The sequence below is a fragment of the Pristiophorus japonicus genome, chromosome 8 (genome assembly GCF_044704955.1).
Source record: "Pristiophorus japonicus isolate sPriJap1 chromosome 8, sPriJap1.hap1, whole genome shotgun sequence".
NCBI lineage: Eukaryota > Metazoa > Chordata > Chondrichthyes > Pristiophoridae > Pristiophorus > Pristiophorus japonicus.
In genome coordinates this window covers 51013255-51033069 of record NC_091984.1, presented here as the reverse complement: position 1 = coordinate 51033069, position 19815 = coordinate 51013255, and the positions used below count along the sequence as shown (strand labels likewise).

At 45.0% G+C, this 19815-nt stretch overlaps 1 protein-coding gene across 4 annotated transcripts in view; it reads left to right on the top strand.

Moving 5' to 3' along the window:
* slc6a9 (solute carrier family 6 member 9) overlaps positions 1-19815 on the top strand; it is a 295904-nt gene that overhangs the window by 216137 nt on the left and 59952 nt on the right. For all 4 annotated transcript variants that reach the window (XM_070886777.1, XM_070886779.1, XM_070886781.1 and 1 more), the window contains one exon: positions 13931-14087. In XM_070886777.1, coding sequence (XP_070742878.1) covers positions 13931-14087 — 157 coding nt within the window. The remainder of the gene's footprint in view (positions 1-13930; positions 14088-19815) is intronic.

The window sequence follows — 19815 nt, the reverse complement described above, 5'->3', positions numbered from 1 at the left end:
TGATCTTTTTGAGCAGGCTCGAGGGGCTAGATGGCCTACTCCTGTTCCTAATTCTTATGTTCTTATGAGAGACGGAACACTTTTCCTGTTATGAGCACCAGCTATCCGTATTAAGCATTCCCAGATCAGGTTATAGCGTTGTTTAGACACAGAGCTATGTTCCCTCTGCTCTGCGCCCACAATGCACTTTAACCCTAACATCAATGCAGCACCCAAACTAGCCATCCTTGTGCAGTCTAATCATAGGTGAGATTACAAACCTAAAACAGGAGGGCAGCAGATGGAAAACTCCAATGTAAGTCTCCTCCTGAATGCAAATGTGCTGGTAATCCTCATCCTTGTTTTTAAATCCCTCCATATTCTCGCCCCTCCCTATCTCTCTAACCTCCTCCAGCTCAACAAGCCTTCGCAATCTCTGTACTCCTCCAATTCTGGCCTTTTGCGCATCCCGATTTGAATCGCTCCCCCATTGGTGTCTGTCCTTTTAGCTGCCCTGATCCTAAGCTCTGCAATTCCCTCCCTAAATCTCTCCTCTTCTCTACCTCTCTTTCTTCCTTTAAGAATTTCCTTAAAGCCTATAATTTTGACCAAACTATTGGTCATCTGTCCTGATATCTCCTTCTGTGGCTCGGTGTCAACAATGTTTTTTATTGATATCGCTTTTGTTAATAAGCACCTTGGGACGTTTTGCTGCATTAAATGTGCTATATAAATCTTGTTATTGTTGGCAGGACATGCAATTTATTTCCTGTGGTGAGTTGGCTTGACTATATGAGGGGAGTTGAGGCACAGCCAATAACCCTGAAGCCCGTGAGAAATTTTTCCTTTCCCTACCACTTTAAATTTGTTTATTTTTTTCCCCTCTCTAGCTATCCCGAGGTAAAGCACCTGCCAATCACATTCTTTACCTGGTTACTCGGAATGGTGGCTTGACAGCTGTGTTTACCCTCCCTTCCTGCTTGGGAGAGAGGGTGGACAGAGACTGTTTAGTTTCTGCATGGAAAAGGTTTGGATAGGAAAATTTGGAGAATTCAGACAAACAAATTGCAAAACATGGTGCTATCCTTGGCAATCCTGTGCATGTTTATTGAGTTGCCTATACATTCACGCTCAGTGATCATTTCCAATCATCAACTGTTATCCATACTGAATGTCGAAACAAAAATATTCCTCAAGATAAATCAGCAGAATTGGTTTGAAACTATGTAGCCATTTAATTTTAAAAGGGAGTTCTAATCTGAGATATCTTCATGTAGAGTAAAATTCTCCTCGTAACTGTATACCTGTAGTATTAGGCGGTCCCTCGTATCGAGGATGATTGCTTCCACACCAAAAAGGAATGAGTTCACAGGTGTTTCAATAAGGGACCTAATATTCGGGTCCCGAACTACATATTGAAGGGTGGAAGATGCCTGTGCGTGGATTCTTTTGATGTGGGGTGGCTGTTGCACACCAGCCACCACACGGGTTTGACAGAGCTAGGTCTTGATCTAGTGGCAAGGGTTGACCAAGACGACTGGAGACTTGCTCTGCTGCACAGTCCTAGTGCACCCAGATATTCCTACTGTCCATAGACTGTAGTGCGGGCTGGCCTGTGCTGTCCCTGGGCCCTCGCCTCTTCTGGGCCCCAAACCATCGCCCCTCATAAGAAATAGGAGCAGGAGCAGGAGTAGGCCATTTGGCCCCTCGAGCCTGCTCCGCTATTCAATAAGATCGTGGCTGATCTGATCATGGACTCAACTCCACTTCCCCACCCGCTCCCCATAACCCTTTACTCCCTTATCGCTCAAAAATCTGTCTATCTCCGCCTTAAATATATTCAATGACCCAGCCTCCATAACTCTCTGGGGCAGAGAATTCCATAGATTACAACCCTTTGAGAGAAGAAATTTCTCCTCATCTCAGTTTTAAATGGACGGCCCCTTATTCCAAGACCATGTCCCCTAATTTTAGTTTTCCCTATGAGTGGAAATATCCGCTCTGCATCCACTTTGTCGAGCCCCCTCATTATCTTATATGTTTCAATAAGATGACCCCTCATTCTTTTAATCTCCAGTGTGTATAGGCCCAACCTATCTTCATAAGTCAAACCCCTCATCTCTGGAATCAACTTCGTGAACCTTCTCTGAACAACCTCCAATGCAAGTATATCCTTCCTTAAATACGGAGACCAAAACTGTATATAATACTCTAGGTGTAGTCTCTCCAATACCCTGTACAGTTGTAGCAGGACTTCTCTGCTTTTATACTCTATCCCCCTTGCAATAAAGGCCAACATTCCATTTGCCTTCCTGATTATTTGCTGTACCTGCATACTAACTGTTTGTGTTTCATGCACAAGGACCCCGAGGTCCCTCTGTCCTGCAGCACTTTGCAATTTTTCTCCATTTAAATTATAATTTGTTTTTCTATTTTTTTTCTGCCAAAGTGGATAACCTCACATTTTCCCACATTATACGCCATCTGCCAAATTTTTGCCCACTCACTTAGCCTGTCTATATCCCTTTGTAGATTTTATGTGTCCTCCTCACAATTTGCTTTCCCACCCATCTTTGTAACGTCAGCAAACTTGGCTACATTACACTCGGTCTCTTCATCCAAGTCATTAATATACATTGTAAATAGATGAAGACCCAGCACTGATCCCTGTGGCACCCCACTAGTCACTGTTTGCCAATCGGAAAATGATCCATTTATCCTGACTCTCTCTTTTCTGTTAGTTAGCCAATCCTCTATCCGTGCAAATATATTACCCCCAACCCGGTGAACTTTTACCTTATGCAGTAACTTTTTATGTGGCACCTTATCGAATGCCTTCTGGAAATCCAAATTTTCCTCGTAACACTGCTCTCGTAAATGGCCAGTTTGAAAGTTACCTGAGCCTATCATTTTATGTATGTAGTTCGAAAATATTTTCCAAACTAATTCGACCTTATGTCAAGGAAGCAGCCTCTGTCTCCTTTAATTACTGGAGCTTTGTTAATGTCGGGTCCGCTCAAATTTTCACTGAGCAAGCTGTCACTCAACCATGTGGGCCTATTCTACAGAACCCATGGTGGCAGCAGGCGTGATCCCAGTCATAGCTACATGATTGAATGGCAGCTCGACGTACAAAACAAATACCAGACCCCGGCTTTCTTTTAATTACCGAGCTATTTAAATGATTCAGGAATTAAAGGAAACTTTTTTTTTACTAAATTCACGGTTATTTGCAACAATAACACAGAATAAAATATTTATCATTCTTATCATAGAATTCACATCATGGGGGCAATTTTTTCTGTTTGCTGTTTATTGTGAAATAATAAATTACTTCCTTACACATCACACACACACTTAGAATTTCAGTACAAATAGAAAACAGACGAATTACTCACCAAAATTACAAACTGCAAGAATGAATTATTTTCTTAAAACGCGCTCCACATTATTGATGATTGATTACATTGGGGGATTAATGTGTCGTAATTACAGAAGCTTTGTGAAGAGATAATCGGCAGCAGATATTTGAAGATATTCTGCACATCCATGTTTGTTGCACACATCTCTTAAACTAGTTGACCTACATGTGCGGGAAGTGCATCCGCCTGCAGCTTCTGACTGATCGCATTGCGGCACTGGAGCTGCTGGTGGATTCACTCTGGAGCATCCACGATGCTGAGAATGACGTAAATAGCACGTTTAGTGAGTTGGTCTTACCGCAGGTAAAGGGTATACAGCCAGATAGGGAATTGGTGACCAACAGGAAGAGCAGTGCAAGGAAGGTAGTGCAGGGGTCCCCTGTGGTCGTCCCCCTGCAAAACAGATACACCGCTTTAGGTACTGTTGGGGGGATGACTCATCAGGGGAGGGCAGCAGCAGCCAAGTTCATGGCACCGTGGGTGGCTCTGCTGCATAGGAGAGCAGGAAAAAGAGTGGGAGAGCTATAGTGATAGGGGATTTGATTTTAAGGGGAACAGATAGATATTTCTGCGGCTGCAACCGAGACTCCAGGATGGTATGTTGCCTCACTGGTGCAAGGGTCAAGGATGTCTCAGAGTGGGTGCAGGACATTCTGAAAAGGGAGGGTGAACAGCCAGTTGTCGTGCATATAGGTACCAACGATATAGGTAAAAAAACAGGATGAGGTCCTACAAGATGAATTTAGGGAGCTAGGAGCTAAATTTAAAAAGTAGGACCTCAAAAGTAGTAATCTCAGGATTGCTACCAGTGCCACGTGCTAGTCAGAGTAGGAATCGCAGGATAGCTCAGATGAATATGTGGCTTGAGGAGTGGTGCAGAAGGGAGGGATTCAAATTCCTGTGACATTGGAACTGGTTCTGGGGGAGATGGGACCAGTACAAACCGGACGGTCTGCAGATGGGCAGGACCGGAACCAATGTCCTAGGGGGAGTGTTTGTGAGTGCTGTTGGGGAGGAGTTAAACTAATATGGCAGGGGGATGGGAACTTATGCAGGGAGACAGAGGGAAGTAGAATGGGGGCAGAAGCAAAACATAGAAAGAAGAAAAGTAAAAGTGTAGGGCAGAGAAACCTAAGGCAAAAAGGGCCACATTACAGCAAAATTCTAAGGGAGCAAAGTGTGTTAGAAAGACAAGCCTGAAGGCTCTGTGCCTCAATGCGAGGAATATTCGGAATAAGGTGGATGAATTAACTGCGCAGATAGCAGTTAATGGGTATAATGTAATTAGCATCACAGAGACATGGCTCCAGGGTGACCAAGGCTGGGAACTCAACATCCAGGGGTATTCAACATTTAGGAAGGATAGACAGAAAGGAAAAGGAGGTGGGGTGGCATTGCTGGTTAAAGAGGAAATTAATGCAATAGTAAGAAAGGACATTAGCTTGGATGATGTGGAATCGATATGGGTGGAGCTACGGAATACCAAAGGGCAGAAAACGCTAGTGGGAGTTGTGTACAGACCACTAAACAGTAGTAGTGTGGTTGCGCAGCATCAAACAAGAAATTAGGGATGCATGCAATAAAGGTACAGCAGTTATCATGGGTGACTTTAATCTACATGTTGATTGGGCTTAACCAAACATGTAGCAATGCGATGGAGGAGGATTTCCTGGAGTGTATTAGGGATGGTTTTCTAGACCAATATGTCGAGGAACCAACTAGGGAGCTGGCTATCCCAGACTGGGTGATGTGTAATGAGAAGGGACTAATTAGCAATCTTGTTGTGTGAGGCCCCTTGGGGAATAGTGACCATAACATGGTAGAATTCGTTATTAAGATCTAGAGTGACACAGTTAATTTAGAAACTAAGGTCCTGAACTTAAGGAAAGGTAACTTCGATGGTTTGAGGCGTGAATTGGCTAGAATAGACTAGCAAATGATACTTAAAGGGTTGACGGTGGATAGGCAATGGCAAACATTTAAAGATCACATGGATGAACTTCAGCAATTGTACATCACTGTCTGGAGTAAAAATAAAACTGGGAAGGTGGCTCAACCGTGGCTAATAAGGGAAATTAAGAATAGTATTAAATCCAAGGAAGTGGCATATAAATTGGCCAGAAAAAGCAGCAAACCTGAGGACTGGGAGAAATTTAGAATTCAGCAGAGGAGGACAAAGGGTTTAATTAAGAGAGGGAAAATAGAGTACGAGAAGAAGCTTGCCGGGAACATAAAAACTGACTGCAAAAGCTTCTATAGATATGTGAAGAGAAAAAGATTAGTGAAGACAAACTTAGGTCCCTTGCAGTCGGATTCAGGTGAATTTATAATGGGGAACAAAGAAATGGCAGACCAAATGAACAAATACTTTGGTTCTGTCTTCACTAATGAAGACACAAATAAGCTTCCAGAAGTACTCGGGGACCGAGGGTGTCGTGAGAAGGAGGAACTGAAGGATATCCTTATTAGGTGGGAAATTGTGTTAGGGAAATTGATGGGATTGAAGGCCAATAAGTCCCCGGGCCCTGATAGTTTGCATCCCAGCGTACTTAAGGAAGTGGCCCTAGAAATAGTGGATGCATTGGTGATCATTTTCCAACAGTCTATCAACTCTGGATCAGTTCCTATGGACTGGAGGGTAGCTAATGTAACACCACTTTTTAAAAAGGGAGGGAGAGAGAAAGCGGGTAATTATAGATCGGTCAGCCTAACATCAGTACAACATTTTCCCTACAAATCAATTATTAAGGATGAAATAGCAGCGCATTTGGAAAGCAGTGACATAATCGGTCCAAGTCAGCATGGATTTATGAAGGGGAAATCATGCTTGACAAATCGTCTGGAATTTCTTGAGGATGTAACTGGTAGAGTGGACAAGGGAGAACCAGTGGATGTGGTGTATTTGGACTTTCAAAAGGCTTTTAACAAGGTCCCACACAAGAGATTGTTGTGCAAAATCAAAGCACATAGTATTGGGGGTAATGTACTCACATGGATAGAGAACTGGTTGGCAGACAGGAAGCAGAGAGTCGGGATAAACGGGTCCTTTTCAGAATGGCAGGCAGTGACTAGTGGAGTGCCGCAGGGCTCAGTGCTGGGACCCCAGCTCTTTACAATATACATCAATGATTTAGATGAAGGAATTGAGTGTAATATCTCCAAGTTTGCAGATGACACTAAACTGGGTGGCGGTGTGAGCTGTGAGGGGGATGCTAAGAGTCTGCAGGGTGATTTGGACAGGTTAGGTGAGTGGGAAAATGCATGGCAGATGCAGTATAATGTGGATAAATGTGAGGTTATCCACTTTGGGGCAAAAACACGAAGACAGAATATTATCTGAATGGCGGCAGATTAGGAAAAGGGGAGGTGCAACGAGACCTGGGTGTCATGGTTCATCAGTCATTGAAAGTTGGCATACAGGTACAGCAGGCGATGAAGAAGGCAAATGGTATGTTGGCCTTCATAGCTAGGGGATTTGAGTATCGGAGCAGGGAGGTCTTACTGCAGTTGTACAGGGCCTTGGTGAGGCCTCACCTGGAATATTGTGTTCAGTTTGGTCTCCTAATCTGAGGAAGGACGTTCTTGCTATTGAGGGAGTGCAGCGAAGGTTCACCAGACTGATTCCCGGGATGACTGGACTGACATATAAGGAGAGACTGGATCAACTGGGCCTTTATACATTGGAGTTTAGAAGGATGAGAGGGGATCTCATAGAAACATACAAGATTCTGATGGGAAGGGACAGGTTAGATGTGGGTAGAATGTTCCCAATGTTGGGAAGTCCAGAACCAGGGGACACAGTCTTAGGATAGCGGGTAGGCCATTTAGGACCGAGATGAGGAGAAACTTCTTCACTGAGTTGTTAACCTGTGGAATTCCCTGCCACAGAGAGTTGTTGATGGCAGTTCATTGGATATATTCAAGAGGGAGTTGGATATGGCCCTTAAGGCTAAGGGGATCAAGGGGTATGAAGAGAAAGCAGGAAAGGGGTACTGAGGGAATGATCAGCCATGATCTTATTGAATGGTGGTGTAGGCTCGAAGGGTCAAATGGCCTACTCCTGCATCTATTTTCTATGTTTCTATGACCTCCCAAGGTGTCAAGTGTCATCTTCGGGTGAAGGTTAAAGGTCAGGGATAATTGGACCAAGGCACTCGGCCACTGTTCAATCCTTATTTACACTCTCTTTATTTTTATATTTCCATTATAAATTGTTATCTCTCCATTTTTATGGAAACAGTCGATGTAAGTTTGTCACACTGCAATGCCTCCACTCAGCGGAGGGTGGAAACACAGGGTGACAAGTTTACATTGGCAGTGTGTATTCTAAATGTGGAATTAACAACTTTATAATGGTAAAAGCTGAGAAGAAGTGTGTGCAGACATAAGGGGGGAGAAATTGGCCTGGTTTGCACCTCCTGTTAGTGCCTCCGGGAGGGGCGGGGGTGGTATTGGGCGCCAAGGGGATACCAACCGGGCACGGCAAAATCACCGACACCCGCGAACTTCCCTGGTGGTTTTTGCACTGGCGCTAACAGCTACCATCCCGGATATCGTGATGTCATCCACTGTGCAGCACCCTATTACGGCCCCGGATGTAAACTTCGCCTCCGCCCCCTGCAGCATCTCCGGGCATCAACAACGGCAGCTGCGGGAGCGCTAATTAAAGGCAGCAGTGGTCAGGTAGAGCAAAATTTATTTATATCCCCATTCTGGAGCCTCCTGATGTCTTTTGCCCCCGCGATTGCTCAGCCCTCTTGGAGTGCTTGGGGCTGGTTTGCATGTAGCGCAGGTGCCATCTCCCACCAGACACAGCCTGAAGATTCATTCAGTGCAGCATTGGCCCTTCCCTTCCACTTCCCTCTTGGCGTGCTAAAGTGGAAGTTCCCAGCAGAATCAAATCTTTACCGCCCGACGATACTTTTGCGCTCCCGCAAAAGATATCGCCCCAAACAGGGCGCTACGCAATTTCTAGCCAAAGATTTTGAATATATTCTAGATTACCGGGTCGCACAGAGTCTTAATTTGCTGTTGAGAAGCAGCTTGATTAAAGTATCAGTGCCCCTTAATTGTAAATCTTCATGGTTTTAATTTAAAGGATGTCCAGCTGGCTTGTAATATTGACTGACTGCATCCAGGTGCCTGGCACACATTTGTGCAGAAGCTGCCTAACAGGATGCTTTTCCTCAGTGAAGTCAATGGGCCATGTGTTACAACTGTGCTATTTTTTTCTTAAAGGAGAACTGCACCCTGTTGTAAAACATGACAAATTTCAATGGTTGATTCACAAAAAAAGTCCTCCTGTATGCCAAGTGGGCCGCATGCATTGTGGAGAAGTCTGTGGAATGCTGTATTTTTTCCACCACCTGGAGTGCTATTGCTTCTCCTTCCTCCAGTACAATGTGGGTCGGATGATATCACTGTGGGAGGTTTCAGTGCTATAGCTGCACCATGTGATCGGTACAGAATTTAAAACAATTAAATAAAAGTTTATTTCAAAGAACTTTGTGGAAAGTTATAATACAAGGTTTCGGAACACAAAGCGGCACTAGGTTCTGGCTGTTAGAAAGATATGTTAAATGACGCGATTAGAGCCAGGATAAGGAGAATGACGAGGTTGGCTAACCTAATTAGGTCAGCGTGTATAATTTGCTGACATGCACAATATGATTCACGCGTTGTCACCAGATCGTGGGTCAATCCTTGACTGGTTCCGTACTATTTTTTTTAACTCTATTTTTATTGGTGAGTTTTTGTACTGGTCAAAATGAGGGATATCAGTGCTGGATAAATTAATTATCTACATGTTGCATCTCATACTTGTATCAGACATTTTGAGAACAGCTATGGACTAGATACAAAGTGAAGCTCTCTTTAATCTTCATCGATGCGTCTTAGCTCCCCAACCTCAGGAAAGCATCCTAATTAGTGTGCTGCTTCCGATACAAGAGCCTAGAAATCCCAGGGTTTTGAAGGCATAAATCTGGTACATTGGGAGCAGAGTGGCAAGAGGTTGGGGTGGAAGGCATATTCCGACAGGAGTGCTGCTTCCAGTGGAGGAGCACTAGGACTGCAATTTCTAGGCCTAGTTGTCCTTAGGCATCCAAAGGAGATTGTTAAGTTATGGGTAGTTTCATGTTATGCCTCATGCCTACAAGGAATTGGAGTGGGACTGTCACAATTCATTCATTTAAGACCATTGCACCAGACAGAGAGAAAGGAAAATGTAATTTCATTCGTGTGAACTGGATCCAGACAGTGTTGTAACTCAGTGTTCCGCTGTGACCACCCCATACCAAGCAGATTTATGGTTAGTTTGTATATGACATGTTCATCCCAAGTTCTGGGTCAGAAGCAGAAATCTTTATCAGTTTTTCTTGAGTTTTTGAGTGAACCCAGGAGAACAATTTATTGGATTCATGATTCAGAACAAAGAGGCTATTAGGGAGGATATCTGTGGTGTAGAGTATGATAACGAAATGAAAGAATATATTCTTCAGTAATGCTGTGCTTCTTGAGAGATGCACTACAAATCTGTCATAATTTTGTTCCGAATTAAATATAACACATGTAAGACTTTGGCATGCTTTGACATGAAGCTGTTAAATAAACCTTCACATCACTTTGGACTGTCTAGCAGTATTCTCATGATTTTATTTTGTTATCACTCAGGTCTCTTTCCATACTTTTTCTCCAATAATTATATCGATTTTCCATAAATGAAAAGAAATTCCTAGACTAGTCTCTCTACTCTCATGGTTTATGATATATTTGAAGCTGCTCAATGTGCTACTGCCATTACTTTATGCTCCTATATATGTAGTGTGTCGTTAGCTGTCCGCAGTAAGAATGCTATGGAGTATCCATTTTGCTTTTCATTATAAACCAAACCTCCTGACTATATGAATGTTGGACAAACTCCCAGAACCAGACAAAGTATGGCCGATATAAACTAAGCTGACTGCAAAATCAGGCAGGGTCAGCACACTAACAGCTACCACACGTTTTGACTATACCCAGATGCAAGCCCTATCAAAAGTCTACTGTCCCTTAATTACATTTGGATTGTTCTGCCTCCAAGGAGATGGGGGAAGTTTCCATTTTAAGTTCCAGTTAAATAGCTATTTATTCTCCCCTTGAAGGCATGTGCTGTTGTCTGACCCTTGAGATTCCAGTGGGTTCATTTTTTTATGATCTGTAAAAAGTTCCGAGGCCAATGAGTTGACAGGAGAGGATTTGCTAACATTGTATTCAGCCTTGTTTTCTGCCAAGTTTGAAATAGCACTCTAGATTTATGGGATCTCCATAATGTAGGACAACCTCTAATACATATTGCAATTGTCCATATGAAAGTTGTGACCATCTTTAAAAAAGGGGACAAGTGCGACTGCGGCAACTATAGAGGAATCTCCCTGTTACCAGCCACTGGGCGGGCCATAGTGTTTGCACACCTGACACGACTCCCAAAGTAAGTGCTCTACTCTGAACTCGTACACAGCAAGCAAGCCCCAGGTGGGCAGAGGAAACGTTTCAAGGACACCCTCAAAGCCTCCTTGATAAAATGCAACATCCCCACCAATACATGGGAGTCCCTGGCCAAAGACCGCCCTAAGTGGAGGAAGAGCATCCGGGAGGGCGCTGAGCACCTGGAGTCTCGTCGCCGAGAGCATGCAGAAAGCAAGCGCAGGCAGCGGAAGGAGCATGCGGCAAACCAGTCTCCCCACCCACCCTTTCCTTCAACGACTGTCTGTTCCACCTGTGACAGAGACTGTAATTCCCGTAGTGGACTGTTCAGTCACCTAAGAACTCACTTTTAGAGTTGAAGCAAATCTTCCTCGATTTCGAGGGACTGCCTATGATCTATTCATATGAAAGTTGTGTCCCAGCTTTACACTAGGCTGTTTTTTCACCATTTTAATGTCATTGTAAATTTGCGAAACCCTCTAACTGAGTAGTAATAAAAATATATAGATTATTTGCAACAACCGATAATGTAACCCATCAATATCTACGTAAACGATCAATCTTCCTCCTTCACTTTCACTTAGCTTTTTATAGGAGTATAAACACTCGAAGCGAAATCTGCTCATCGGCTGTCACTGAGTAACTGGTATGAAGCTATGAATATTGATACTGTTTTCCTTTCTGAATGCCAATCTGGAATGGAGATTGGTTACTTTCGTCCATTCCCAGCCCAGTTCAGCCTCCTTGAATCTCATTGGCATCTATTTGTTACTCTTAGTTTCCCCCTCCCCTCAGACTTTCTCCCTATCCTCATGTGAAGGTGATTTGTGCAGACAGCCCTAGCATACCTTACACTGGGATCAGTTTCCATGTGTGAGCCTAGATAGAGAGTGCACATTGATGGAAAATTGGACCATGAAGAACATCGCAGCTCAGCCCAATCCTGTTTTCATCCAATATCTACAAACATGGACTTTTTAGTAGGGGTGACCGGAGGCAATCAGGAGCAGGCTGATATTTTACATATATAGGCCAGGGCACTAAAATCTTCTGGTCTGTATGGCTCAGTACTTAATTACACAGTGCAATCCAAGTATTTAGATGGGTTTGAGAAAAGTTGTTTTACTTTCTAACCTTTCTTATTGTGGGGGTGGGATGGTTCCATGATGTTGGGGAAGGACTAGCAAAGATAAATACTGATTTAATGGAGCTGCATGTGATGGTACGATAGCATTATTAGATTCTGGTCATGATTTTCCAGAAATAAGTAATTCAGTTCACCAAAACCAAGCAACTAATGTGTTGGACTGGTTCCATTTGCTATTGAAAAGCCAGCTACTGAGAACAATGGCCGTGTGCATAATACTGGATACTCTGTAGTGGAGCGGTGGAACTATTTGTAACAAGCTAATTCTCCATCTCGGCGTGCAAAATCTCACATGTAACTCCTTTTGTCTGGATTCAGATTCCATGCACTCCGATGAAAATAAAAACACTGAATCATTGATGCTGACACTCGAACAAAGGGCTACATTGTTTTACTTAACATAACAAAGATTATCTTTTGTTAATCCTACATCGTGGAGTTTACAGAGACACAAACTCTGTTACTTTAGCAGTTGCCTTCAGCTTTGTTTATTAGTATTTCCTGAGGTTTTTTTTCTCTCCCGAAGACAGTGCGGCATACTGGGACATGCATCCACCAGAGCTGGCACTCCTCTAACACCTCAGTCAAGTGGTTATCTTCAGATATGAGCCTAGACAGAGATCGGCATTGGGCTATTCAACTACAGAGTGCACAGTAGTGTCTGTACCAGCACATTTTTCCAGCAGGGGTCACTGGATAGCAATCAGGGACAAAAGAAAGTGGCCTAGAAATTCGGGTAATGTGTGCCTCTCATTAGCGATGCTAATGGGGCGCAAACGACTTTGCGACCGGGCGCGGCACTGCCAACGACTCCCGTTAAATTCGGCAGGAGTTTAGTGGCGGCAGTAACCCATCGTGTCCCGTCATCACCACAAACGCGAGGTCCGTGTCACGATCAATCAGCCCAGCACTCTGCTTGAGTACTGTTGACCCGGTGCCCCCCGCTCCCCGGTGGTCCAGGTATGACCCTTTTCTTGCTGCAGAATATGAGGCCTGGGCCCTTCCCTTTTTAATTAAGGGACGAGCCCATCCTACGCAGCCCAGTGTGTAGCGCTGTGCCCCGCTCCCGATGCGTCTACCCCGCTACCGCCCCAGAGAGGAAGTGGAGTGCTTCCGTGAGAGGCGAGACTTCTGCATCTGGTGCAAAGTCTCTCACCTCGCGAGTGTGCCCGGCCCCAACTTTTCCCGAGTGTTATTTTCACCTGTAACTGCTCAGGAGCATTGAAACCAATTGTGGGCTACCCTCACCCCCTCCACCTGCCGCCCACTGAGATAAGCTAACACAGTTTGTCATAAGTTTGAAAGAAGCATAACTTACGTTTGTACTTCTAAGATGTTTTTCCCACTGACTGAGTGGACTTTCCCTCATGCACATCAAGCACAGATCATGATCGAACTCGGGACCTTCCTGATTTGTTTGGTAGATTATCACACCGTGCGGTTCCATTATCCACTGAGCCACTGGAAGATCCTATTTATTAATTCCGATACGACTGGTATTTTTTTTTAACTCGCTGCTTGTTTATCCAGAACCCTGTGCAATGCTACTGTGTAACAGGCTACTAAGAAGTGTGCAAAACTAGCTCTGGGATGGCTCAGTCTCTGATGGTGCTAGATAAAGATCAGCCATTTCTCCTGAGGAAGGGAAGAGAATCAGAGAAGGAAAGTCCTAACAAGACATTTTTGTCCATCTCTTGGAGAGCTACTGAGTGGCATTGACAGAGGACCGGCAACGGTTAGCCTGCTGCCCATATGATCTGGGGACGATGGCATGCAGGACAGCTGGCCATGAAGACTTGGAAAGAAGAAAATAAATATGTTAAGATTGAAATAATGTTGCCTTTTAGTGGCAGTGTGCTAGAAAGTGTGACTGGGTTGACCTGCAGAGCACTGATGGTTTCAATTGAACTTTTTCCAGAATGGTGCTATTCCAGGTGAGATGGTGAAGAAAGATGAAAACTTGAAGCGCGGGAACTGGTCCAATCAGATAGAGTTCATCCTGACTAGTGTTGGATATGCGGTAGGTCTTGGGAATGTCTGGAGGTTCCCTTACCTGTGCTACAGAAATGGAGGAGGTATGTAGAATTTCTGTCATTTTCTGTGTGTGTGTGTGTAAGTATGTGTGTGTTCGTGTGTCTGTGAGAATGTGTGTGTTTGTGTGTGGTAAGGAGACCACGTGGTGTGTGTGTTTGCACGTGTATCAGATGGACTATATATAAAGTGTGAGCTACTCCACCCCTCCCCCACCGCCAACAGGCAGGTATCCAGTGTGATATGGGAATGGCCAGAGCCTGAGGGGCAAATAGGAAGGGGAAGTAAAAGCTATGCAAGCCCAGCTTGCATTCATTTGCTCCCTAATTTTTCTCTATCTTCCTTGTGGAGAAATCTGAGCCTCCAATCAGCTCCTACAATGGCATGGTTATGGTTAGACACCTGCCATAAAAATAATCAAGAGTTAAACCTTATCCTGCCGTTCCATGGAACATTACACTGCAGGTCTGACAATGATACTTGGTCATGTCATATACCATGCATATAGCACCCAAGTGTACCATAGACCATGGATTCCAATGGCTTCCTGAATTCAAAGTGTGAACCTGAATTGTATACAAATAACTGAGCTCTAATTGTCACCAATTCAATGTGCTCAAGCGCTTCCATTATTCCTCAGAAAAACCTATAGGATAGAGTTTTGTTCAACATTCCCAATTTATATTTGCTCAGACCTGGCATGTTTTTCAGTTATAGTCTCTATAAACCCCTTCCACTTATCTCCCCAGCTAAGCCTGTACATTTCCAAGTAGCTACTTACACATCAACAGAAATACACAACTAGATTGTCTACTCTCCTTTCAGCAATGGTTGGTTCAATTGTACAAAGAAGCTAAAAATGAATGTATCAATTTTTAGATACCGACAGGATAAATGTCATTATGAAATCAAATCTAGTCTTCTAAGCCATCAATTGCAGTCAAGATTTTCCTATGTATCACATCTTATTCTCTTTTACACATTCTGAATTTTTGTGAAACACATTGACAGGGCATTCTTCTATCTGTATCACATTCCCAGGACTATTATTTTCTCGACATTTCCAATAAAGTGTTATTTTCTCTTTATCATAGAATCGGGTGACTATTATTCTCACTGTGTCACATTGTTAGCGTGTCACATTCTCAGTGTTGTCAATGTGTCTCATTCTCTCACATTCTCAGCATGTCACATTCTCAGCGTGTCACATTCTCAGTCACATTCTCACTGTTCTCAGCTTCACATTCTCAGCTTCACATTCTCAGCTTCACATTCTCAGCGTCACATTCTCAGCATCACATTCTATGTCACATTCTCAGTGTCACATTCTCTGTTCTCTGTGTCACATTCAGTGTGTTACATTCTCAGTAAGTAATGTTCTCTGTCACATTTTCAGTGCCATGTTCTCAGTGTTATGTCTCAAATAAAGCAAGGTGACAGAGTACTGTAAACTTGAGCAAGTGTGACCTTAGTCTCTCGTTTGACTCGAGTGCCGGCACGGCATGAGAGGCCCTACTTATATACCGTGCTCCCAAGGGATGCTGGGATCCCTTGGGACTCCAACAGATGCGCCCTCTGGTGGTGGTAGAATGCTGGTTACAAGGTATTGCATACATAACATCACTCCCCACCAAAGTCAATAGTACATTTATTTATAGGGTGAGACGATCTGGGGCTTTCCACTCCTTAGTTGATCGTCTCGGTACAAACACAGGTGAGTTGGTTGGACCTTCGCTGGGCTGCTGCGCAGCTGGCCTTGCTGGGGATGATGAGTTCAGCTTCATGGTCAACCGTGATGTCGGTTGCTACTTGTGTGTGTATCAGAGGGTCGAAGTTGGTGGTGGCCCCTTCAGTTTGCTCATGGCTGTCTATGAATCGTTTGGTCCAAATGCTTTCTGCAAGTTAGTCCACTTGCAAGTTTGACCTTACACCCTACTCCCTTCTTTGGCTACAACTGTGCCAGCAAGCCATTTGGGACCATGTCCATAGTTGAGTACAAATACAGGGTCATTGACTTCAATATTGCGTGACAAATTTGTGCGATCATGGTACATGCTTTGTTGATGCCGCCTGCCCTCGACATGATCATGGAGATCAGGGTGGACTAGAGAGAGCCTTGTTTTGAGTGTCCTTTTCATGAGCAGTTCGGCAGGGGGAACCCCGGTGAGCGAGTGGGGTCTTGTGCGGTAGCTGAGCAGGACTCGGGACAGGCAGGTCTGCAGGGCTTTGTTCAATGGTTTGGACTGCCCATTCTGCCTGACTGTTAGATGCGGGCTTGAACGGGGCAGATGTGACGTGCCTGATCCCATTGCGGGTCATGAATTCCTTGAATTCAGCACAGGTGAAGCACGGCCCGTTGTCGCTGACAAGAACATCAGGCAGGCCGTGCGTGGCAAACATGGCTCGTAGGTTTTCGATGGTGACAGTGGATGTGCTTACAAACATTATTACACACTCAATACATTTTGAATAAGCATCCACAACAACCAAGAACATTTTGCCTAGAAACGGGCCAGCGAAGTCAACATGGATCCTAGACCACGGTTTGGAGGGCCATGACCACAAACTGAGTGGTGCCTCCCTGGGGGCATTGCTCAGTTGAGAGCAAGTGTTGCATTGGCGCACGCAAGACTCCAAATCTGAGTCGATGCCGGGCCACCACATATGGAATCTGGCTATAGCTTTCATCATTACTATGCCTGGGTGGTACTGTGTAGGTCACGTATCAACATTTCCCTGCCTTTCTTAGGCAAAACCACACGATTACCCCACAAACGACAGTCCGCCTGTATGGACATTTCGTCTTTGCGTCACTGGAACGGCTTGATCTCTTCATGCACCGACGCTGGACCAGCTCCCATGGAGGACATAGTTTTTTTTTTACAAGGGACAATAAAGGATAATGGCTGGTCCAGGTCCTGATCTGGCGGGCTGTAACGGATGCCTTTTCATTTTCAAATGCATCCATCACCAAGAGCAAGTCTGCAGACTGCCATTTCCGCCCCGGTGGTGGGCAATGGTAGCCAACTGAGAGCATCAGCGCAGTTCTCTGTGCCTGGCCTGTGGCGAATTACATAGTTATATGCAGACAGCCTGAGCACCCATCTTTGGATGAGTGCAGAGGCATTGGTCTCAGAGACCTTTGCTCTCTGAGAACAGTGATATGAGCGGCTTATGGTCAGTTTCTAACTCGAACTTAAGCCCAAACACATACTGGTGCATTTTTTTCACTCCATAAATGCACGCCAGAGCTTTTTCAATCATGCTGTAGGCCCTTTCGGCCTTGGACAAACTCCTGGACGCATAAGCGACCGGTTGCAATGCTCCCGATTAATTTGCTTGTTGTAACACACACCCGACCCTGTACGAAGACTCATCGCAAACTAGCACTAAACGTTTACATGGGTCATACTGAACAAGCAGTTTGTTGGAACACAACAGATTTCTGGCTTTCTCAAAAGCTGTCTCGTGAGATTTCCCCCATACCCAGTCATCTCCCTTGCGTAGCAATATGTGTAGAGGTTCTAGCAAGGTGCTTAACCTGTGTAGGAAATTTTAAAAATAGTTGAGTCCCAGGAACGACCGCAGCTCTATTACGTTCTGTGGTCTTGGCGTGTTCACTGGTGTTTAGAAGGAGGAGAGGGGATCTCATAGAAAAATAAAAAATTCTGACGGGACTGGACAGGTTAGATGCAGGAAGAATATTCCCGATGTTGGGGAAGTCCAGAACCAGGGGACATTGCCTAAGGATAAGGGGTAAGCCATTTAGGACTGAGATGAGGAGAAACTTCTTCACTCAGAGTTGTTAGCCTGTGGAATTCCCTACCACAGAGTTGTTGATGCCAGTTCATTGGATATATTCAAGAGGGAGTTAGATATGGCCCTTACGGCTAAAGGGATCAAGGTGTATGGAGAGAAAGCAGGAAAGGGGTACTGAGGTGAATGATCAGCCATGATCTTATTGAATGGTGGTGCAGGCTCGAAGAGCCGAATAGCCTACTCATGCACCCATTTCCTATGTTTCTATATTTAGCAGACTCTCCAAGTTCCTTTGGGATTTGATTGGCCGTGGCTATTTTTCAAACGGGCAACTATTGTAGATGAACAGACCTTTGTGTGTGTTGATGCAGGTGAGGCCTTTCGAAGATTCTGCCAGCTCCTGCGTCATGTAGGCTGAGGTCATGTCCAACTTGGTGAACGTCTTCCCTCCTGCCGGTGTCGCAAATAGGTCGTCTGCCTTGGGTAGCGGGTACTGGTCCTGCAGCGAAAAACGTTTAATCATTACTTTATACTCCTCACAAATTCTGACCGTGCCATCGCCCTTGAGAACCGGATCAATCAGACTGGCCCACTCGTTGAACTCCACCGGCGCAATGATGCCTTCTCGTTGCAGCCTGTCCAGCTTGATCTCCACTTTCTCTGGCATCATGTGTGGCACCGCACGTGCCTTGTGGTGGATGGGTCGTGTACTGGGACCCAAGTGGATCTGCACCTTCGCCGCAGAGAAATTTTCGATGCCTGGTTCAAACAGTGACGGGAACTTGCTCAAAACCTGGGCACATGAGATGTCGTCGACGGACGAAAGCGCTCGGATGCCGTCCCAGTTCCAGCGGATTTTTCCCAGCCAGCTTCTGCCGAACAGTGTGGGGCCATCTCCTGGTACAATCCATAGTGGTAGTTCGTGCACTGCTCCATCATAGGAGACTTTTACTGCTGCACTGCCAATTACAGGGATCAGCTCTTTAGTGTAAGTCCTCAGCTTGGTATGAATAGGGCTCAGCTTGGGCCTGTGTGCCTTGTTGCACCACAGCCTCTCGAAGGCCTTTTTGCTCATGATAGACTGACTCGCACCTGTGTCCAATTCCATGGATACTGGAATTCCATTCAGTTCAATTTTTAACATGGACGGTGGACATTTCGTGGTGAAGGTGTGTATCCCATACACTTCTGCTTCCTCGGTTCGAGTCTCTAGTTCAGTTTGATCCACCTTGGATCGGTCTTCCTCTGCAAAGTGGTGGTCTGCAGGATTTGCAGCTCATCTGCACATTCGCTGGAGGTGTCCCATTGTTCCACAGCCTTTGCACGCATCGTGTTTGAAGCGGCTTTGATGGGCTCGATGATCACCTCCGCAACGCCAACAAGGTGTCAATTGCCTCGCATTCAGGCTTGATGGCGGACTCCGAGTTATCTGAGATCACGCAGCTGCAGGCATGTACGTTCTGCCATATGCATTCCTGCCTGAAAACGATGTTACTTTGTGGACAGTACTTGCCGATGCATCTTTATGCTGTGAAATTTCTTTGGTGTTATCGCTGGTGGAACGTAAATGCTTGGACTATCGTTATGGCTTTGCTCAGGTTCGGTGTTTTAACATTCAATAGTTTGCGAAGGATAACCTCATGGCCAATTCCAAGCACAAAAAAGTCTTTTAGCATTTGCTCCAGGAATCCATCGAATTTGCAATGTCCTGCAAGGTGCCTTAGTTCGGCGACGTAGCTCGCTACTTCCTGGCCTTCACACCGTTGACATGTATAAAATTGATACCGTGCCATCAGAACGCTCTCCTTCAAATTTAGGTGCTCCCAGACCAGCATACACAGTTCTTCATACGATTCGGTTGTTGGTTTCACTGGAGCAAGAAGATTCTTCATTAGGCCATAGGTTGTTGCCCCGCAGACGGTGAGGAGGATCGCCCTTCATTTGGCAGCGTTCACATTCACTTCCAGCTCGTTGGCCACAAAGTATTGGCCGAGTCGCTCCACGGAGGCATTC